This window comes from Pantherophis guttatus, chromosome 1 (genome assembly GCF_059756535.1).
Source record: "Pantherophis guttatus breed Tessera chromosome 1, ASM5975653v1, whole genome shotgun sequence".
NCBI classification, from domain to species: domain Eukaryota; kingdom Metazoa; phylum Chordata; class Lepidosauria; order Squamata; family Colubridae; genus Pantherophis; species Pantherophis guttatus.
The window spans coordinates 319524737-319541926 of NC_142063.1; the positions used below are offsets into that span (position 1 = coordinate 319524737).

The 17190-nt window shown below is 39.5% G+C and overlaps 1 protein-coding gene across 2 annotated transcripts in view; it reads left to right on the forward strand.

The window, feature by feature from the left end:
• Window positions 1-17190, forward strand: part of KIF13B (kinesin family member 13B) — a 147755-nt gene that overhangs the window by 64994 nt on the left and 65571 nt on the right. For both annotated transcript variants that reach the window (XM_060693089.2, XM_060693090.2), the window contains exons 11-16: window positions 547-759; window positions 4453-4563; window positions 6390-6524; window positions 10226-10356; window positions 11190-11276; window positions 12981-13171. In XM_060693089.2, the coding sequence (XP_060549072.2) occupies window positions 547-759; window positions 4453-4563; window positions 6390-6524; window positions 10226-10356; window positions 11190-11276; window positions 12981-13171 (868 nt within the window). The remainder of the gene's footprint in view (window positions 1-546; window positions 760-4452; window positions 4564-6389; window positions 6525-10225; window positions 10357-11189; window positions 11277-12980; window positions 13172-17190) is intronic.

The window sequence follows — 17190 nt, forward strand, 5'->3', positions numbered from 1 at the left end:
GCAGGTTGTGCAGGGTGCCTGGTTGTGTGAGGCCAACATAAAGTATATACATATAGCAATAGCACTTAGACTTATATATTGCTTCGCAGTGCTTTACAGCCCTCTAGAAGCGGTTTACAGAATCAGCATATTGCCCCCAACAATTAGAGTCCTCCTTTTACCGACCTCAGAAGGGTGGAAGGCTGAGTCAATCTTGAGCCTGGTGAGATTTGAACTGCCAAATTTGCAGGCAGCCGGCAGTCAGCAGAAATAGCCTGCACTACTGCACTCTAACCACTGCACCACCATGGCTCATATCACTTATTGTCTGCATTTTGTATGGGTTATAGTACCTTCCATCTCCCAGAAATATTGTCAGTAGATATTTTCTTGTCAGAGGGATTAGAGGTAGGTGGTATGGCATCTGCTTTGCTCAAAGTATAATCGGTCCCTTTTCATGGATAAGATTAACTCCTTGTTAATCTTGGAGTTGGGTGGCCTTATAAATTCTTAAAATCAAGCAATCAAAACTCCTCAAATTCTTATTCTCTGATTTCACATTCCCAGGACAGCCTTGGTGGCAACAGTAAGACTGCAATGGTTGCTACCATCAGTCCAGCAGCAGATAATTACGATGAGATACTTTCTACCTTGAGGTATGCAGACCGAGCCAAGAACATTGTGAACCATGCCGTGGTCAATGAAGATCCCAATGCCCGAATCATCCGAGAACTGAGGGAGGAAGTAGAAAAACTCAGGGAACAGCTTACCAAAGCAGAGGTAAGTCTTCTTGCACCAAGGGCAATAGAAGGAGTAATTCATTTAATCAGTCAGTAGATGATGTCCTTCTCCTCCAACCTTAAAGCACATTCTAACACAATTTCCAAATAATATAACCTGACTTTGAATAATGAGGTTTCCTGTGTACTGAATATGTTTGCTAGTTTTTTAGATTTTGCAAATTGCAAAGAGAAGGCCCAATATGTTGTGACCTAGGCTTACTGAGTCATTAAAACACATGAGTAGTCCCAAAAACCTCTTTTATTGCAACAGCTGTGAATTACGTTCATTCGCAACTGAGTTCCAATTAGTTGCAAAAAGTCCTTCAGGAGAAGTCCTTTGGGATAATCACCAACCTTTATCTCCCTTGACACGCTACCAAAGACCTACTTGGCAAAGCCACACGGAGTCCAGAATCAAACAGAGATGCCGACTGGGAACAGAATTAACAATGTTACTTTCCTGCAAAGGGCCCACGTGCCTTTGCTCCTCTTTTAAGCCTTATGGGAGGGACAATCATCTCTAGGCCTTACTCCCGAGTCCCTTTAGTTCTTGCCTTCTGGTAGCTTTGCGCACTAGGAACAGGCCCCTCCTGTTCCTCTGCCTCTCTGATGTCCGACTCTGGAGGCTCCAGAGACCGCACATAACTCCCAGATGGCCCTGGCCCCATCTCTGCCTCCGACGCAGAGCCCTTGTCCGAGCCTTCCCCAGACTCCAGGACTGGCCCATGTTCCTTCCCAGCCTCCTCACTGTCTGACTCCGCTGCCAGCTCTGCAGGCTGCTGGCGGACCACAACACAATAGTGTGCTTGCTGCTGGGACAAGGTTATAGGTTGATCTCTCAAATACTCCTCTGATCATGAATGAAGGCGAATATATATGTCCCAGGATAATGTTGCAGGATCCAATCTGGGTTGGTCACTGGGACCAGAGGTTTTATCTTCTAAGCTTTCAGGCTCATGCTGGAGCCCATCTTCATGGAACTTCTCTCTAGCCACTATCATGCTATGCCTATTCACCAATAGAATGACAGAACCTCACTTCTCGCATCACATAGATCAAGGTTCAGTAAGCATCCAATTCTGAATCTGTGTGCAAGAGATTTTTTTCCTTCTTCCCTCCAGCTTTTCTGGAAGCAGATCTATTGGCACAGATAGGTCATACATTCCGCAAATATTAAATAGCATCTCCAAAATTCAGAAGCATACCCATATTGAAGCATATAAACTTTGCAGATAGACTTCCCAGAAACAAATGCCTGGCATTATGAAGCAGGCTCAGGTTGTTTATTTTTGTGTGAGTCTCTGACAGCTACACCTCTGAATCCATCACGAAGACAGCCAAGGCATTTTATTCTAAGGAGCTAAGAAGTGGAAGCTGAAAGCAGAGTTAGCTTCGTCTTCCATAGGGAGATTTTCTTAGAGGAAAAAGAAAATATGGGTTGCTCCATTGGTAAAAGATGGTGAGCACTGAAAAACAGATCTCTGGAAAAGAGAACTCTGATGGAAGAAGGCTGGCACTCTAAGATGGATCTAGATGGTTGGCTATTGAAGGTGTATGGCTTAGTAAGAAACAAACGTGAGAGACAGTGTTACACAAGTGAAGGATTGTTAGCCTGAGAGGAACTTGAAGATTCCTGAAATATTCCAGGGCAAATTCTCAGAAGATTGCCAAAAAGAACTGCAGTTTTGATTGTGCCCAGCACAACAAAGAGGAAGGGATTCAAGGGGACTTGTTTTAACCTCATTGCAGATGGCTTTGCAGAAGCTGGATTCCCAGAATCACTAGTCAACCTGAATATAACTTAGGAACTCAACATACTGTATCTAAACTTTGTTAGGTTGGAGAAGATAGCACTTGCTTCCATCATGCCAGTTTCCATTCACTAATTCCTAAAAAGCAACCAAACACATGCAATCAGATAGAGAGAACAACACTTCTGTGAGTTGAAGGAACTGGGAAGCAGGATGAAGCTAGAATTTCTTCTCATGGATTAGATGCAGAATGAAGCAAGAATTCCTGACGGCAGAGGAATAAGTTATGCCCAAACTCTGCAGAACTGTGGTAGGTCAAGAGAAAAGAGTTAGGTGCAGTGTGGTTTCACATATACTGCAATAGAAATAGTAATCTAAAACTTGAGTTTTGGACTCTGCTGACCTTGTGACAATAAACAGGTTTATAGCTGTGTATACTGGGTTTATTTTTGACTCAAACTTCACTTTTCTAGTAACTCCCTGGCTGCCAGAATCCTTCTTGATAAATTTTCATCTTCGTGGAAAACAAGAATTTAGGATGATTTACTGTTTCTCAATCTCATTCGTTTTAAAATGTTTGAACTTCAACTCCCAGAATTCCCCAGCCAGCACTGCTGGGTGGGGAATTCTGGGAGTTGAAGTCCACGCTTCTTAAAGTGGCAGAGGTTGAGAAACACTGATTTACACCAATGTGACTTCTCATATATAGCCCTTCTGACCATGGCATTACGAAGAAATGGAGTTGCAGTCTGGCAGGGGGTGCTTGATAAATCTCTCCTTGTATTGTAGAGCAAGGCAAATTTGGTAACATCTAAATCAGAGAGCTTTCCTGCCAGTGAATTATTTATTCAATCTTTCTTGCCCAAAGCATGGCAAGAGTTTTTTTTTCCTTAGCCCGCTTTAATGTATTGCCCTCTGCAGTTTTGGAGCCCTCTGCAGGTATTATAATGCCCATTTTACAAATCAGATCTTCCCCCAAAATTTGGAGGAACCTGAAATTCTAACCCACATACTTCTTAGATGTCGTTTCTGTAGTAACTTCTACTCTATCTTTATAATTCTGTTTCATTAGTCCTGAGGACATCTTTATTTGCTTTTTACAATTGAACTGGAACCCTAACATGTCTAACATTGCAAAATTTATTTCAGCTGCCATCACTTTACACGGGGAAATTATTCCTTTAACTTTTCGGATTCTGTTAATATACTTTTTCCCTTTTTTATGTTTTATGCTTCTTAGTTTTCTGTTATATTTGACCCATCACCAATCCTAACAACATTTATATACATGTATACTTGCATATACATGCTTGCTTATACATGCAGGATTTATATATATGCACATACATGTGCATCTACATGCACATACCTACAGGCCTGATACTTATCTTTTTAGCTGTTTAATATTTAGTGTAAAGTAAGCATTTTAGTTTTTTTTCATTCACAAAACAGTTTTATAATTCCATTAATTAGTTTTAATACTTAGAATCCTTAGTATTTTATAACCTGCATTTATAACATTATAATTGAAATATTTCATTTACTTTAATTGGTTTTAGAAAATATCTATGCTTTTAATTTAAGCCACGTAATCTCTTATAATAATTATACAAAATACTGGTCAGTAACCGTAATAAATTTAATAATACACAATTGTTACACTAGGATTTCCTCTTATCAGCATTGTAGTAAAATGCTGAGTTGGAAGGTCAGACTTTTTCCACCCGTATGCAGGTATCTTCTCCCAGTATTACACTCAATAAGAACAGAGGTTTCCTGCATGTATTATTCATGGTGGCTACTTTTCAGTCACATAGATCACTATGATAAGATCATGAAGAATGCATGAAACCTTAATTTGATGGCCCTTCTAAGGAGAATTCCATAATTTGCTTTTTTCTTTCACACCTCCACTCCCCCCCTCCCTTTTAATCTTTTAGGCTATGAAATCTCCAGAATTAAAAGATCGTTTGGAAGAGTCTGAAAAACTGATCCAGGAGATGACAGTAACCTGGGAAGAGAAGCTCAGGAAGACAGAGGAAATTGCACAGGTCTGCATTTTTGTATTGAGTTTTGCTGGCACATAATGATGATTACTGTCACCATTTAAACAATGGTGAAATACCATGAAAACTCATGATACCTATGGATAATTTATGATCCTATGAAGGAGTTATTTCTTAATTTCTAGGATGGACAATTCAAAGAGAGATTATTGTCGCAAAAGCAGTGATCTTCTGTGTCTAGATCAAACTTTGGACTGCCAAAATGAAGCCACCTTAATGGCTTTGTTGTTGGCCAAAAATAAATCATTGTTGGTACATATTTCTGGTTGTAGATTGCAGATGGGCTGGGTTCTGTGTCTCCTCTACATTCACATGGCATGTTGCTTTGGCTAAGAGCCTCCATTGGAACATATACTGGTTTTACACTTAGGCGCTCCAACCCTCAACCTATTCAGGGTCCTAAAAGCAGCATAAGGGAGGTCAGATCCTTCAGCCATATCTTCCTTTAATGTTATTCCTTGCTTGATGGTCTCCTTCCTCCATCTTTTAATTTGTACCCTCAGGAAAGTTTGTTCTTGTCATAAAACTTTCAAAAGCAGTGATGGATTTACTGATAGTTTAAAGGAAAGGTGAGCACTTATTTTTGTGAAGGTTGAGGGATGTAGTAGGTGCTGTGATGACCTGGGGTGGGAGGGAAAGAGGTTGTGCTTTAAGCTAATTTTATTTTACTGATCCTGTGGAAATGGTTCTGGGGCAGGTGTGAAACAAGCATTTAAGGGTGCCATTGCTAGCTCTGCTTTAAGTACTCCCTTACAGGGCCTCCATGGAGGTCCAAAAATCAAATCTAAAAAAGTTAAGGGACCAAAGGAATGAAAAATACTTCATAAGATCTTAGGAAATGTTGATGTTCCCACTTAAAACCTTGTACAGATTTGTTGAGAAAGCCAAACACTGGTGAAATTGAGCACTCGCCTGAAAATTGGGCCATTTAACATTTGTCTGTTGCACCACAATTCTACAAAACTCTTGACTTTATGTATATGTAAAGCCACACCCTATTACCACCAGTGATCCCTGCTGTGAATTATTTTTCTAAATAAGGTTTCATGACGGAATAAACTGGATGAGAACAAATACTTTGAAGCTTAATCTTCATGCATACCTTTTTAGCTTATACACCCAAGGCCCTGGTTTCTCAATTAATGACCCTTGAGACTAAATTTAATAAGAAGCTTAAACCTCTTTTCTTCTCCTCTTCCCTGCATTGCATACATATTTCCTTTTTTTTGACAGTGGCTACTTTTGTCCCAGATTTTCCTGGGAAGTGGTGTTTCATATGGCTAAATTCCAAATCATATCAGCAATACTCCCCCACCCACTCACGGGGGAAGGGGGGGGCTATATGAGTACAGCCAAAGACTGTACCTGCAAGACAATAACATTATCATGTCATTGAATTGAACAGGTCAGTGATTTCAGGATCATATCTTTTTTACATGGTAGATGTCTTAATTATTTGAAGAGTTGAGTCTAAATGTTGGTATTCATTCTTTTCTTTTTTCAATGGTTTGGTAGTGTAATGGGATTCTGGAGCTGTGAAAAGTGGTTGGGGCCAAACATGGGCTGAGGGTTGGAGGTTGTTCATTCAAAATGGAGATTAGGAGATTAGGATTTGGAGATTAGGAGTGCAGCTATGGTTGCAGCAGCTCAAAGAGATGGATAGGGCTACAGTAGCCAATCATTGACTAACAAAAGGCTCTCCTTTTGTTTTCTTTCTCTGTTATGTCCAGGGAGAAGAATAACCACACATTGTGGGAGAATATATGGTTCTAGTTGGTTTTTCTAATGGTAGTTGTGTTCCTCTCAAATAGGAAAGGCAGAAACAACTTGAAAGCCTTGGCATCTCTCTTCAATCATCTGGGATCAAAGTTGGTGATAACAAGTGCTTTCTGGTGAATTTGAATGCTGACCCTGCACTCAATGAACTTTTGGTCTACTATTTAAAGGTGAGATACTAAAAAGATGTACGAGGTTGCTTTTAAATTGCTTAAATGCAAGACGCTCCTACAGATCTCGTTCCTGAATTCTTCTCCTAAGATCCATTGTCTTTTGAAAAGAGTCACATAGAAAATATTTCAAAATCCACTCTGGATTTGATTTTTTTTTTTTAATGGATCAAGACATATTGGTTGGGCAAAAGCAGATTTTGTGACATTTCATTTCCGTCAGGCTGGGCTCTTCAGGATACAAAGCTATTCATTCAGTGTCAGTGTTCTCAAACCCAAGATTTTATTGTTAATTGTGTACTGTTTTCAACAGACACTAGGATATAGATCATTCTTTTTTATGTTATGAAAAACAGAAGATTTGTATCAATCATGATTTGATATGTGCTGTTGCAAATCAGATTCCCCTATAAATATATTTTCAATGCCATCATCCTGTGAATATAGTCTCCTTGAAGAAAATATATACTTCAATACTTAGCGCTATACTATACAATACAATACAATATTTCTCAGCAGCTTTGTACAATAAGTCATCATTATTGCTTCCCTGGTTGGAAAAGTCCTATCTTGGCTACTATGGAATTGAAACAGATTTCCCAGTTCTAGCTTTTTAGCTAATTGCAAGCCATGATTAAGAGGGAACTAAATTTGCAGAATCATGGCTTGCATTAGTGCATATATAATGCCAAGTCATAATGCAAAAGCAGAAGCATCAGGCAGGGAATGCAACTTCTTGAAGCCAATTCCTAAACGGATAGGCTGCCATTTAAAGCAAGCCAATAATACAGTATATTTATTGCAGACCTTTCTGGGAGTTATGCAATGAATAGCTCTTTTTCTTATAATATTGTTTAGATATGTCAAAGCTGCTTATAAACTTATTCAGACCTGTGACATTATTTCAAATGCTGCCTCTTTAAGGAGAAGCAGTAATCCTATTTATAGTGGGCTAGCACCCTGAAGAATGTAAGGATGGGGGTTGGGGAAATCTTTAGTCATCACTGTTCCCTTGAAGCAACAAAAGAGCTGACTTTGAATAGCTTCAGAGAATTTCAAGACAGTGTAGGTGTCTAGCTTTGTCAGCTGGCATTCTCCCCCTCCCAACTAGTTCCTGATGCCATATCTGTTTCTTTGCTACTCAGCATGAAGGCCTTCAAAGAATGTCTTGGCAACAAAATACATGCAGGAGGTGACCTTGTCTATTTGCAAAACGTTAAGATTTCATCTTAGCACCCTAATAATGGTATCTTAGAATTCAGAAAGAGAAGGAAAGAAGAGGGAGGAAATTAACACAATCGTTTCAACTCCTTTTGTAGTAGGTTTAGACTCCTTCTTTAGGAATCTAAAATGGTGACTTCTTTATTAAGATATGCTAGAATTAACAGTGCTGATCATATTTATAATAGGATATTACCCCCAGGTGCACTACAATATGAAGGCTCTCCTGGTGTCAGCTCTCCTGGATAAAGCAGACAGAAAACATGACTTGCTGAGCTAATTCTCCTTTATTGTAGTCTACATGAACATAATTTTGGAAGTCTGAAAGCACAGATTTCCCACAGTCTCTCTTTACAACCATGATCAATTAGAGACTTCCTAAGTCTCTTTCTCCAACAGCTAATTCTACTATATTATAAGGATATATTAACACAATTTCACAAGTCTGAAAGTACAAACAATCCACTATCTCTTTTTATAGCTTGATCAGTTAGGGTGGGCCCTTTCTACATTTCTTTCTGTGACCTTTAAGCAACTGCAATATCTTTTCACCTCCTCCCTCAAGGTCATTTTCACATACCATTACATTTTATCTGCTACAATTTGCATTTTGTTCAACCTTTGCCTCTTTTTTTGGGGAAAAAAATAGTTGATACCTTACTGTCCGAATAAGACTTGTTTAAATGAATTTAGAAAAATAGTTCTGCGCATTATTTAATTCAGCATAGAACTCAGTATCTTCTTAGTTTATAGGAAATATATCTTTTAATCGAACTTTTAGTTCTTACATTTCCAGAGAGACATTTAAGTGAATAGTTTCATGGCACCCATTCCTTTTGCCTTTTAGCGTGGTTATCGTGGTTCATAGCCTCTGATAGGCTCAGCCTCAAATAGTATGCACTTTCCCTCCTTCTTTCAATTCAGATATGTAGTTCAAGTTCATAATGATCCACATGCCAGATTGTCTGTGGGAGGAATCTGTTCCAAGTGCCAAACTACAAAGAAATAAAAGTGACAATGAAGCCCAAATCCATAAAAAGTTCCAAACAGCTCCAGCAAGCATTGTTATTCAACGTATAACAGGGAGGCTGCATCTGGAGGGCCTCAGGTTCCCTGCCCCCATTCTGATTTCCCTTCTTACAATTCCTGTCTTTCTATTATGGTCTTCAGTGGGGCCATTGTTTTGTTCCCTGCATTCAGAAACAAGGCAGGTAGCATCAAAAAAGGATACTTTGATTACTCAGAATGATGCCTCAAAATAAAACAAGATCCACTTGATATTTTGGCTCTAAGCATTCAGGCAACCAAGCAGCACTTTCTGGTCTGAAGAAAGCATTTCCAATTAATTCACCTTCAGACAGATGCTCTAATTCAGAAATAGAAAGGTGGTTGTTGATCAAGCCCAGAGGTAAGAGATGCTGTAAACCAGGAGAGTCTAACCATGGCAACTTTAAGACTTATGGACTTGCAACTCCCAGAATTACCCAGCCATCATGGTTGGCTGGGGAATTCTGGGAATTGAAGTCTACAGGTTCTAAAGTTGCTAACATTGAGAACCTCTGCTGTAAACTGTAGTTTAGCGATTCTAGTTATCCAGATTTCCAAGCTTATTTGACTATGGCTTTCTTATTCTGAGGATTTGTGATGAATGTTAATAAATGAAATTGAGTTTTTAACTATGATTTTTTTATTTGTTTTAATGCAAGGCTGCTTTAGGAATTGAAAAAAAGGATTACAGAATTTTAAGAAACAAATGAAGGATGCTTCTTTTTCCTTTCGAAAGGCTACTGTGCTAGGAAGACAGGTGAAGATGAGTGACATTAGTAGACTTAATGTCAAGGACAGTATAATTTCCATTACAGTACAGTCAGCATCTTCTCAGATGATTGACTAGCTGGGTACATTATTCTTCATCAGAACTGTGCTCGAATTAAAAATAGTACAGGGGAGAAGAAAGCAAAGTTAATTCAATAAGAAATTTGATTTCTCTCTCTTTTTCTCTTATCCTTTCATTGTTTCCCCCATTTATTTCCTGCCATCATACTTTTCCTTTCTTTTGCTGTTGTTAAAGAAAAGATACAGAAGTGGACACACTGCATTATAGTAAATGCAACGTGCAATTATTAATTATTGAATTATTTCCATTTCAACTAGTCAGATAATATCTGTAACTCTGAGGACTGGAAGCTGCTCTTTCCCTCTACTTCCTCCTCACAGTTCATTTTTTTCCCTGTTGTGGTTTTATATAGTAAGTGTAAGGGAAGGTAATGACCGAGTGCACACTTGATGCTAAGTCATGCCACAATCTGTTTAGTTTTGCTTTATTGTGATGGGAAACCAGCCATCATTTTACAGATTAAGTTTGCTGGAGCACTTTGAGAAAGCTGGACTAGATAAAGTGAGAATGATCAGTTTCATACGTGGTAAGTAATATGAATTTCTGTTGGATTTCAATGAACCTGATCTTGAATCTTTTGCAGGAACACACACTCATTGGATCTGATAATTCCCAAGACATACAGCTCTGTGGATTGGGGATTCTTTCTGAACACTGTATAATAGATATCACTGGGGACGGACAAGTCATGTTGACCCCTCAGAAGAATACTAGGTAACTGAGTACTGTGTTTTGTCTATAGAGGCAAGAATTTTGCTCTTATTTCAGGATTAAATGAAGCATGGAAGAGGTTCCACAGTTGGATTTTGGAACCTTTGTAGCAAATGAAAGAACTCACGTCTGCCTTTATTGCTTGCTTGCTTGCTTTTTTCCCCCCCATTCCAATACTTTCCAGTAGAGTAAATGCATGCACATAATTGGAATAAATAATAGTGCCAAAACTGTGGGCTTTCTTGGCTCAGAATGTCTATGTATTCAGTAAAGGGAGAGGGAGAACTCAGTGGACATCCCTGCCCCCTGCTGCATTGACCAGAAGCCCTGAAACAAGCAACTTGCCTGGGACTGAGCTGCACTTTTCGGCTATGGAAAGCAAAGTGGCACAGGAAATTGCTCAAACCAGTTGTTGCTCCCTCTCCTAAATTGTCGTGCTCTGTTCCCTGGTGGCCTGTATCTGGTGGGTGCTAAAGAGGTTGGTTTGGGATGGTTGTTAAGCAGCAGATGGAACAATTGTTACAAAGGGAACTGGAAAAGAAAACAACTACCTCTTTCAAGCAGGAAGAAGAAGATTCTAGCCAAAGACTTTCCTTCTCCAGTTGTAGGAGCTTCCTTGCAAAAGGGAAAAGGAAGTATTTGGATGTGTTGGATTGTCTACAGTTTATTTTGCCATGCAATGTCTCTGCTTTACTGCTGTGGCTTAAAGGAGGGGGATCGACACAAGTTCTTCATATTATGTTTTTCTTAATCATTGCCATGTGGCATTAAGGGCAGGCCAAATCCTCGATGTGGGAATGGCTATATTTACTTTTTTTTTTCCCCCTCCAACACAGGACATTTGTGAATGGTACAGCTGTTGTAGGTCCCACACAGCTACACCACGGTGACCGAATTTTGTGGGGAAACAATCACTTTTTCCGGTAAGCTGCTGATTCCTTTCATTTTCTTCTATAATTGGTACAGCTTTGAGAGACAGGAGTTGGATTGCTTTTGGCACCATTTAATATCTGAAAAGCTGGCTGTGGAGGCTTGACTCTGCAGGATGTATCTGCTGGTCTTGTCCTCTGCTAAAAGTCAGGATAGTTTAGCCTTCTTCAACTGGGAAACTGTCAGATATTTTGGAATTACAAGTCCCCAAATCCCTCCAACCAGCACGATCAGTGACTATGCTAGCTGGGAATTTCAGGAATTGTAAACCCGGTTTCTTTCTTTCTTTGATGTTATGGTCATAATTTTATTTTATTTTATTTTTTATTTATTTATTTTTATATGCCGCCCTTCTCCGGAGACTCAGGGCGGCTTACAATGCATTAAGCAATAGCCTTCATACTTTTGTATATTTTATACAAAGTCAGCTTATTGCCCCCGCAAACCGGGTCCTCATTTTACCCACCTTAGAAAGGATGGAAGGCTGAGTCGACCTTGAGCCTGGTGAGAATTGAACTCGCAGTAATTGCAGGCAGCTGGATGTTAAATGCTGCCTTAGTAGGAGGCATTAGCCTCCTACGCCACTCAGGCTCCTTTTTACATTTTACAGCAAAATGTTAATTCTTGTATGATGGCTGAATTTTAAAAATCGTTACAATGTTGCTATACAACCCGGGACTCTTTGGGTCATTGTTTCAGAGATATTTCCTTAACTTTCACTCACATGCCCTGCAGCCTTGCATACACCTTCACAATCCTGCATATCCCACCGAGTTGCACAACCTTCCACACCCACAAAGCACCTCTCATACACTTCCCTGACCCCTGTGGTGCCTCTTGCAAAACCCTATACACCCTCCTCAACCCAGGACTCTTGTGCACCTCTTGTGTACTCCCCCCTCGCACACTCTCCAAACCCACATGGAACATCTTGCAGATCCTATGTGCTGTCCCTCACCTACCCTGAGCCTCCCCTGCATCCCCACAACTCTCTCCATCTCTCCCCCACCTGGCAGCAATCACTGCCGATCTGGGACTTCCAACTTCCTGTTGGATTCTAAATTGACTTTCCTTGTGGGAACTGACAAGGCATCTTTGCATTTGTTTTTCAAAATCAAATGAAACCAGTTTTCAAAGGGCGGGTGTTTGTTAGCATTTAGGATAATTAGAACTGCAGAAAAAACAATTACTACCAACCTGCCTTCCATTGAGGACCTGTATACTGCACGAGTCAAAAAGAGGGCTGTGAAAATATTTACAGACCCCTCGCATTCTGGACATAAACTGTTTCAACTCCTACCCTCAAAACGATGCTATAGAGCACTGCACATCAGAACAACTACACACAAGAACAGTTTTTTCCCGAATGCCATCACTCTGCTAAACAAATAATTCCCCCAACACTGTCAAACAATTTACTAAGTCTGTACTACTATTAATCTTCTCATTGTTCCCACCACCCATCTCCTTCCACTTATGACTGTATGACTGTAATTTTGTTGCTTGTATCCTTACGATTTATATTGATATTGTTTCCTGATTTGTACCTTTTGACTATCATTAAGTGTTGTACCTTATGATTCTTGATGAACATATCTTTTCTTTTATGTACGCTGAGAGCATATGCACCAAGACAAATTCCTTGTGTGTCCAATCACACTTGGCCAATAAAGAATTCTATCCTATTCATGTTTAAGGCTGAATTTGCCCAAAAAGAAAAAGAAAGTAGAAACAGAGGATGAAGACAAAGATAGTTCAATGAAAGGAAGCAACAGCTCTGAACAGCTGGATTTAGATGGAGACAGCTCCAGCGAGGTATCCAGTGAGATCAGCTTCAACTATGAATATGCCCAGATGGAAGTGACCATGAAAGCTCTTGGAGGAAATGGTAAGGAATGTGGATGCATTGTTTCCACTTTATGGTATGCCATTTTGCACGTGGTTGCAAGCCAAGGTTATGTTGTTACGACTGTGGGATACATTATGTCTTGAACAATAATTTTAATACAGTACTACTCTCCGTAGATTACTGGGAAAGTTTTTCTGCTTGATTTGTCTGTATGATATAAGAGCCATGGTGGCACAGTGGTTAGAATGCAGTATTGCAGGCTAACTCTACCCACTGCCGGGAGTTCGATCCTGACCGGCTGAAAGTTGATTCAGCCTTCCATCCTTCTAAGGTCGGTGAAAGGAGGACCCAGATTGTTGGGGGCAATATGCTGACTGTGTAAACTATTTAGGGAGTGCTGTAAAGCACTATGAAGTTGTATATAAGTCTAAGTGCTATTGCTATATGCAATGAACTTTTGCGATAGCAAGTTATCATGGAAGATAAACAGTGGTGGCCAAAGCATTCTGTAGAAACCACAGTCATGCCACATGCTTTATGACATCATTGTGCATATGACACAAAAATTACACAATTTGTGTCATTTGTGTGCAGGATACAGTTTCTAGGGATTATATCATGGATGTATAAAATAGTAAGAGATTATATATGAGTGTAGCTTTGGTTTGTTTTATAAGACCTGAAACCCTACAAATGTATAATAATAATATGAACTTTGTTAATATTATCAAGGAAGATTAGCACTATAAATTGAAGAAGAACTTAAAACACATAATCCCACAGATAGTAGTTTACAATTGGGTTACATTTGAAAATATCCCAAAAGATTGTCTGAAGAAAGAATGATAACATGCAGTCTTAATAGTTTTTTATACTGATTCCCATTGATCCTCCTAGTACAGTCAATTCCATAGCCTAGATCAGGGGTGTCAAACTCGCATCATTACGACGGTGTCATGTGACGTATTGCGACTCCCCCCTTTTTGCTAAACTGGGGGTGGGCCAGGGGTGGGTTCTAAAATTTTTTACTACCAGTTCTGTGGACGTGGCTTATTTTGTGGGCGTGGCTTGTGGGGGTAATGTGACTGGGTGGGCGTGGCCAACTTTTTTTTTTTACTTTTAAAAGCATTTTTTCAGCCGAAGAGGTTGTAGAAAAAATGCTTTTAAAAGTAAAAAAAAAAAAAAGCCTCTGATGAGGTGGGTGGGGTAAGTGAGCGGGGAGCGATTCGGGGGCATGGTCAGCCAATGTTATTACCGGTTCTCCGAAACTACTAAACATTTTTACTACCGATTCTTGCGAACCGGGAGCAACCCACCACTGGTGTGGGCATGGGCAGCGTGTGATGCATCTGGCCCACGGGCTGTGAGTTTGACAGCCCTGGTCTGGATGCTATAACTCAATCTGCATATAAGCCTAGTATCTATCCAAGGGTTAAAATATTTTGCAAGATTTTGATGGGGATCGTTTGCTCATGCCCCAGAAAACAATGCACCATCAAGCCCAAGGTGTTAGACAAGAATCAAATATTGAGTTTGAAAGCTCTGTCATACAAGAGAGGAATAAACAGTATTAAATTACATATAATCTTTTCTATCTGTTTCTACATTGGCCTCAATTGTCCCCATCTCTAATAAACTAAGATGTATGTAACTGCTGTTGGTAAGGGGCAAGTATAGTATTAAACAAGATGTGCTTTTTTTTTTTTAGTAATTTGGCCTGTCATCCTATAATTTTTGTAGTTTAATAAATTCATATTTAGGTACTGATTCACTGAGCCTACCTGAATTTTTTTTCCATTTGTCCAGAAAATGACAGAGTGATACATAGGTAATATTCATGTTGTTTCTTTGGAAACAAGATAGAAATAGTTTGCTATTGTCTCCTTTCAAGCTTTTGTTGACTCTTCAATTCTTCTACAATCCTGAGTTTTTCAGTGGTTTCCCATCCAAGTAGTAATCATATTCCAACCTGCTTAGATAAGTTCAATTAAGAGATGCTGTCCACTGAGACAAGGCAGCCAAAATAATAATAATAATCAGCTCAAAAGATTATTGAAAAACACTATGGATTATTTTCCTAAACTAAGAGAATAGAAGCTACTCCTGAGACTTCCATTCCATAATCTAAAAAGCTGACCTCTGAAATTGGAACCATCTTTTAAAAGGCCTCTCCTACTTATCTTTCTCCCAGAAAAGATTCTTGCTGAAAAAGGAGAGCCTTTGAGTAGCCAAAGTAAACTGTTTAGAGCTTTAAAGATGAAAAGCAACAACTTGAGTCTCGCATGAAAAATAACCAGAAGTGAGTGCAAACCATTTAAATGGACATAAAATGGCCTTCACATTATGCCAAGAGTTAACAGCTAGTAGCTTCATTTTGTGCCAAAGGAAACTTCTGGAAACTCTTTAAAGGTCAACTTCATACAGTTTGCATTTGCAGTAGCCTAATTGTGATTTGACCAAGTGTGGAAGAATAAATTTACCACCCAGAGTGAAGCGGGAGCTTTTTTTCCCTCATGAGATCCAGAGTTTTGGTGCTGCCTGGGAAAGAGGGTTAAAGCAGCAGCCCCACCCTCTCCTTAATTGGAAAGTTTATCCCATAAAACAAAACAGAAAGCCAGCGTGTGTGAGTCAAAAAAAAAAAATTCAAGCCAAAAAGACAGCAAAGAAGCAGGAAAGAGAAACCTTCAACGCAAAAGCAGCAGTTTTCAGGGAGTGAAAGAAAGCTGCAATTCTTGGAACTGCAAGACTAAGAAGCAGAACTGAGAAATGCAGGGGAAAAGAGACGAAGCAGAATCTGCAAAGCGAAGCAGGCCCATTGCCTGGAGAGCCCCAGGTACAGAGCTCCACAAACCAGCTCCAGAAACAGAGGACAGTGAGTGCTGGGGTGGGGTGAGGTGGAGGGGAAAGCAAAGTCTATAGAGCAGGGGGTCCAACCTTGGCAAGTTTAAGACCTATAGACTTCAGGCTGGCTGGGGAATTCTGGGAATTGAAGTCCACATGACTTAAACTTTCCAAGCCTGGACATCATCCGTGCTATAGAACAATGAAAAGGGTTTTCACATACAAATGTACTGGGTACTGGTATAGGAGCTGAAAACCTGGAGGTAAAGAAAGCATTTAAAGAGCTAAGACGTAGTTAATTTAGGAAAACATAATGCTGCAAATATGGAGATGGGAAAATAGACATGGAATGTAGAGATAAAAATCGAACTTTATTGATTAGATAAGATAGAAATAATCGTAAACTTAAAAGTAAGGCTGTAGAATAAAATAGGGAAATAGAAACAAACACAGAATTAGGATTAAGATTGGATGTTAAGGAATAGGAGTTTAATTTTGTATAATGAAATGATTTGGGAGGGAGGGAACAAATGCAGTCTTTGGGTTTGTTAACTGGACCAGATTAAGAAAAATCCTAACGCCAAGATTTGGGTTTCTGCTATATTAGCTCGTGTGCAATGAAGCTGAAGTAAACTAATTTAGGTAACGGTTTATCCAAGTAATCTGGGAAACTGAGGCAAAGATCCATTTGTATTTCTCTAAGTATACTATGCCTATGTCATCCCTCTGGTAAACTTGCAAGATTTGTTTCTCTTGCCATGTACATGTATATATCTGAACTAGACTGTGTTGTTTCTCCGTGTCATATAATATATGTGGGTACATGCATAATTCTGTATTCATTCATTTATTTATCTTGTCATGTTTATGTTTATATTAGAGGTGGAGACCCTTTGAGAGCTGTATGCAATGTAATTTCTTTTTAATGTATGCCGATTAGTGTACATTCAAAGTGACAATAAACTCTTCTACTCTACTCTACTCTACTCTACTCTACTCTACTCTACTCTACTCTACTCTACTCTACTCTACTCTACTCTACTCTACTCTACTCTACTCTCTTCCTTTAAAAACCAAGCTGCCTGTGTAAGAAACAGATTGTGGCTCCACACTTAAATTTATTGTAGAACCATTTGTTCAAGGCCAGGGGTGTCCAGGTTTGGCAGCTTTAAGATTTGTGCACTTGACCGGCTGGGGAATTCTGAGAGTTGAAGTCC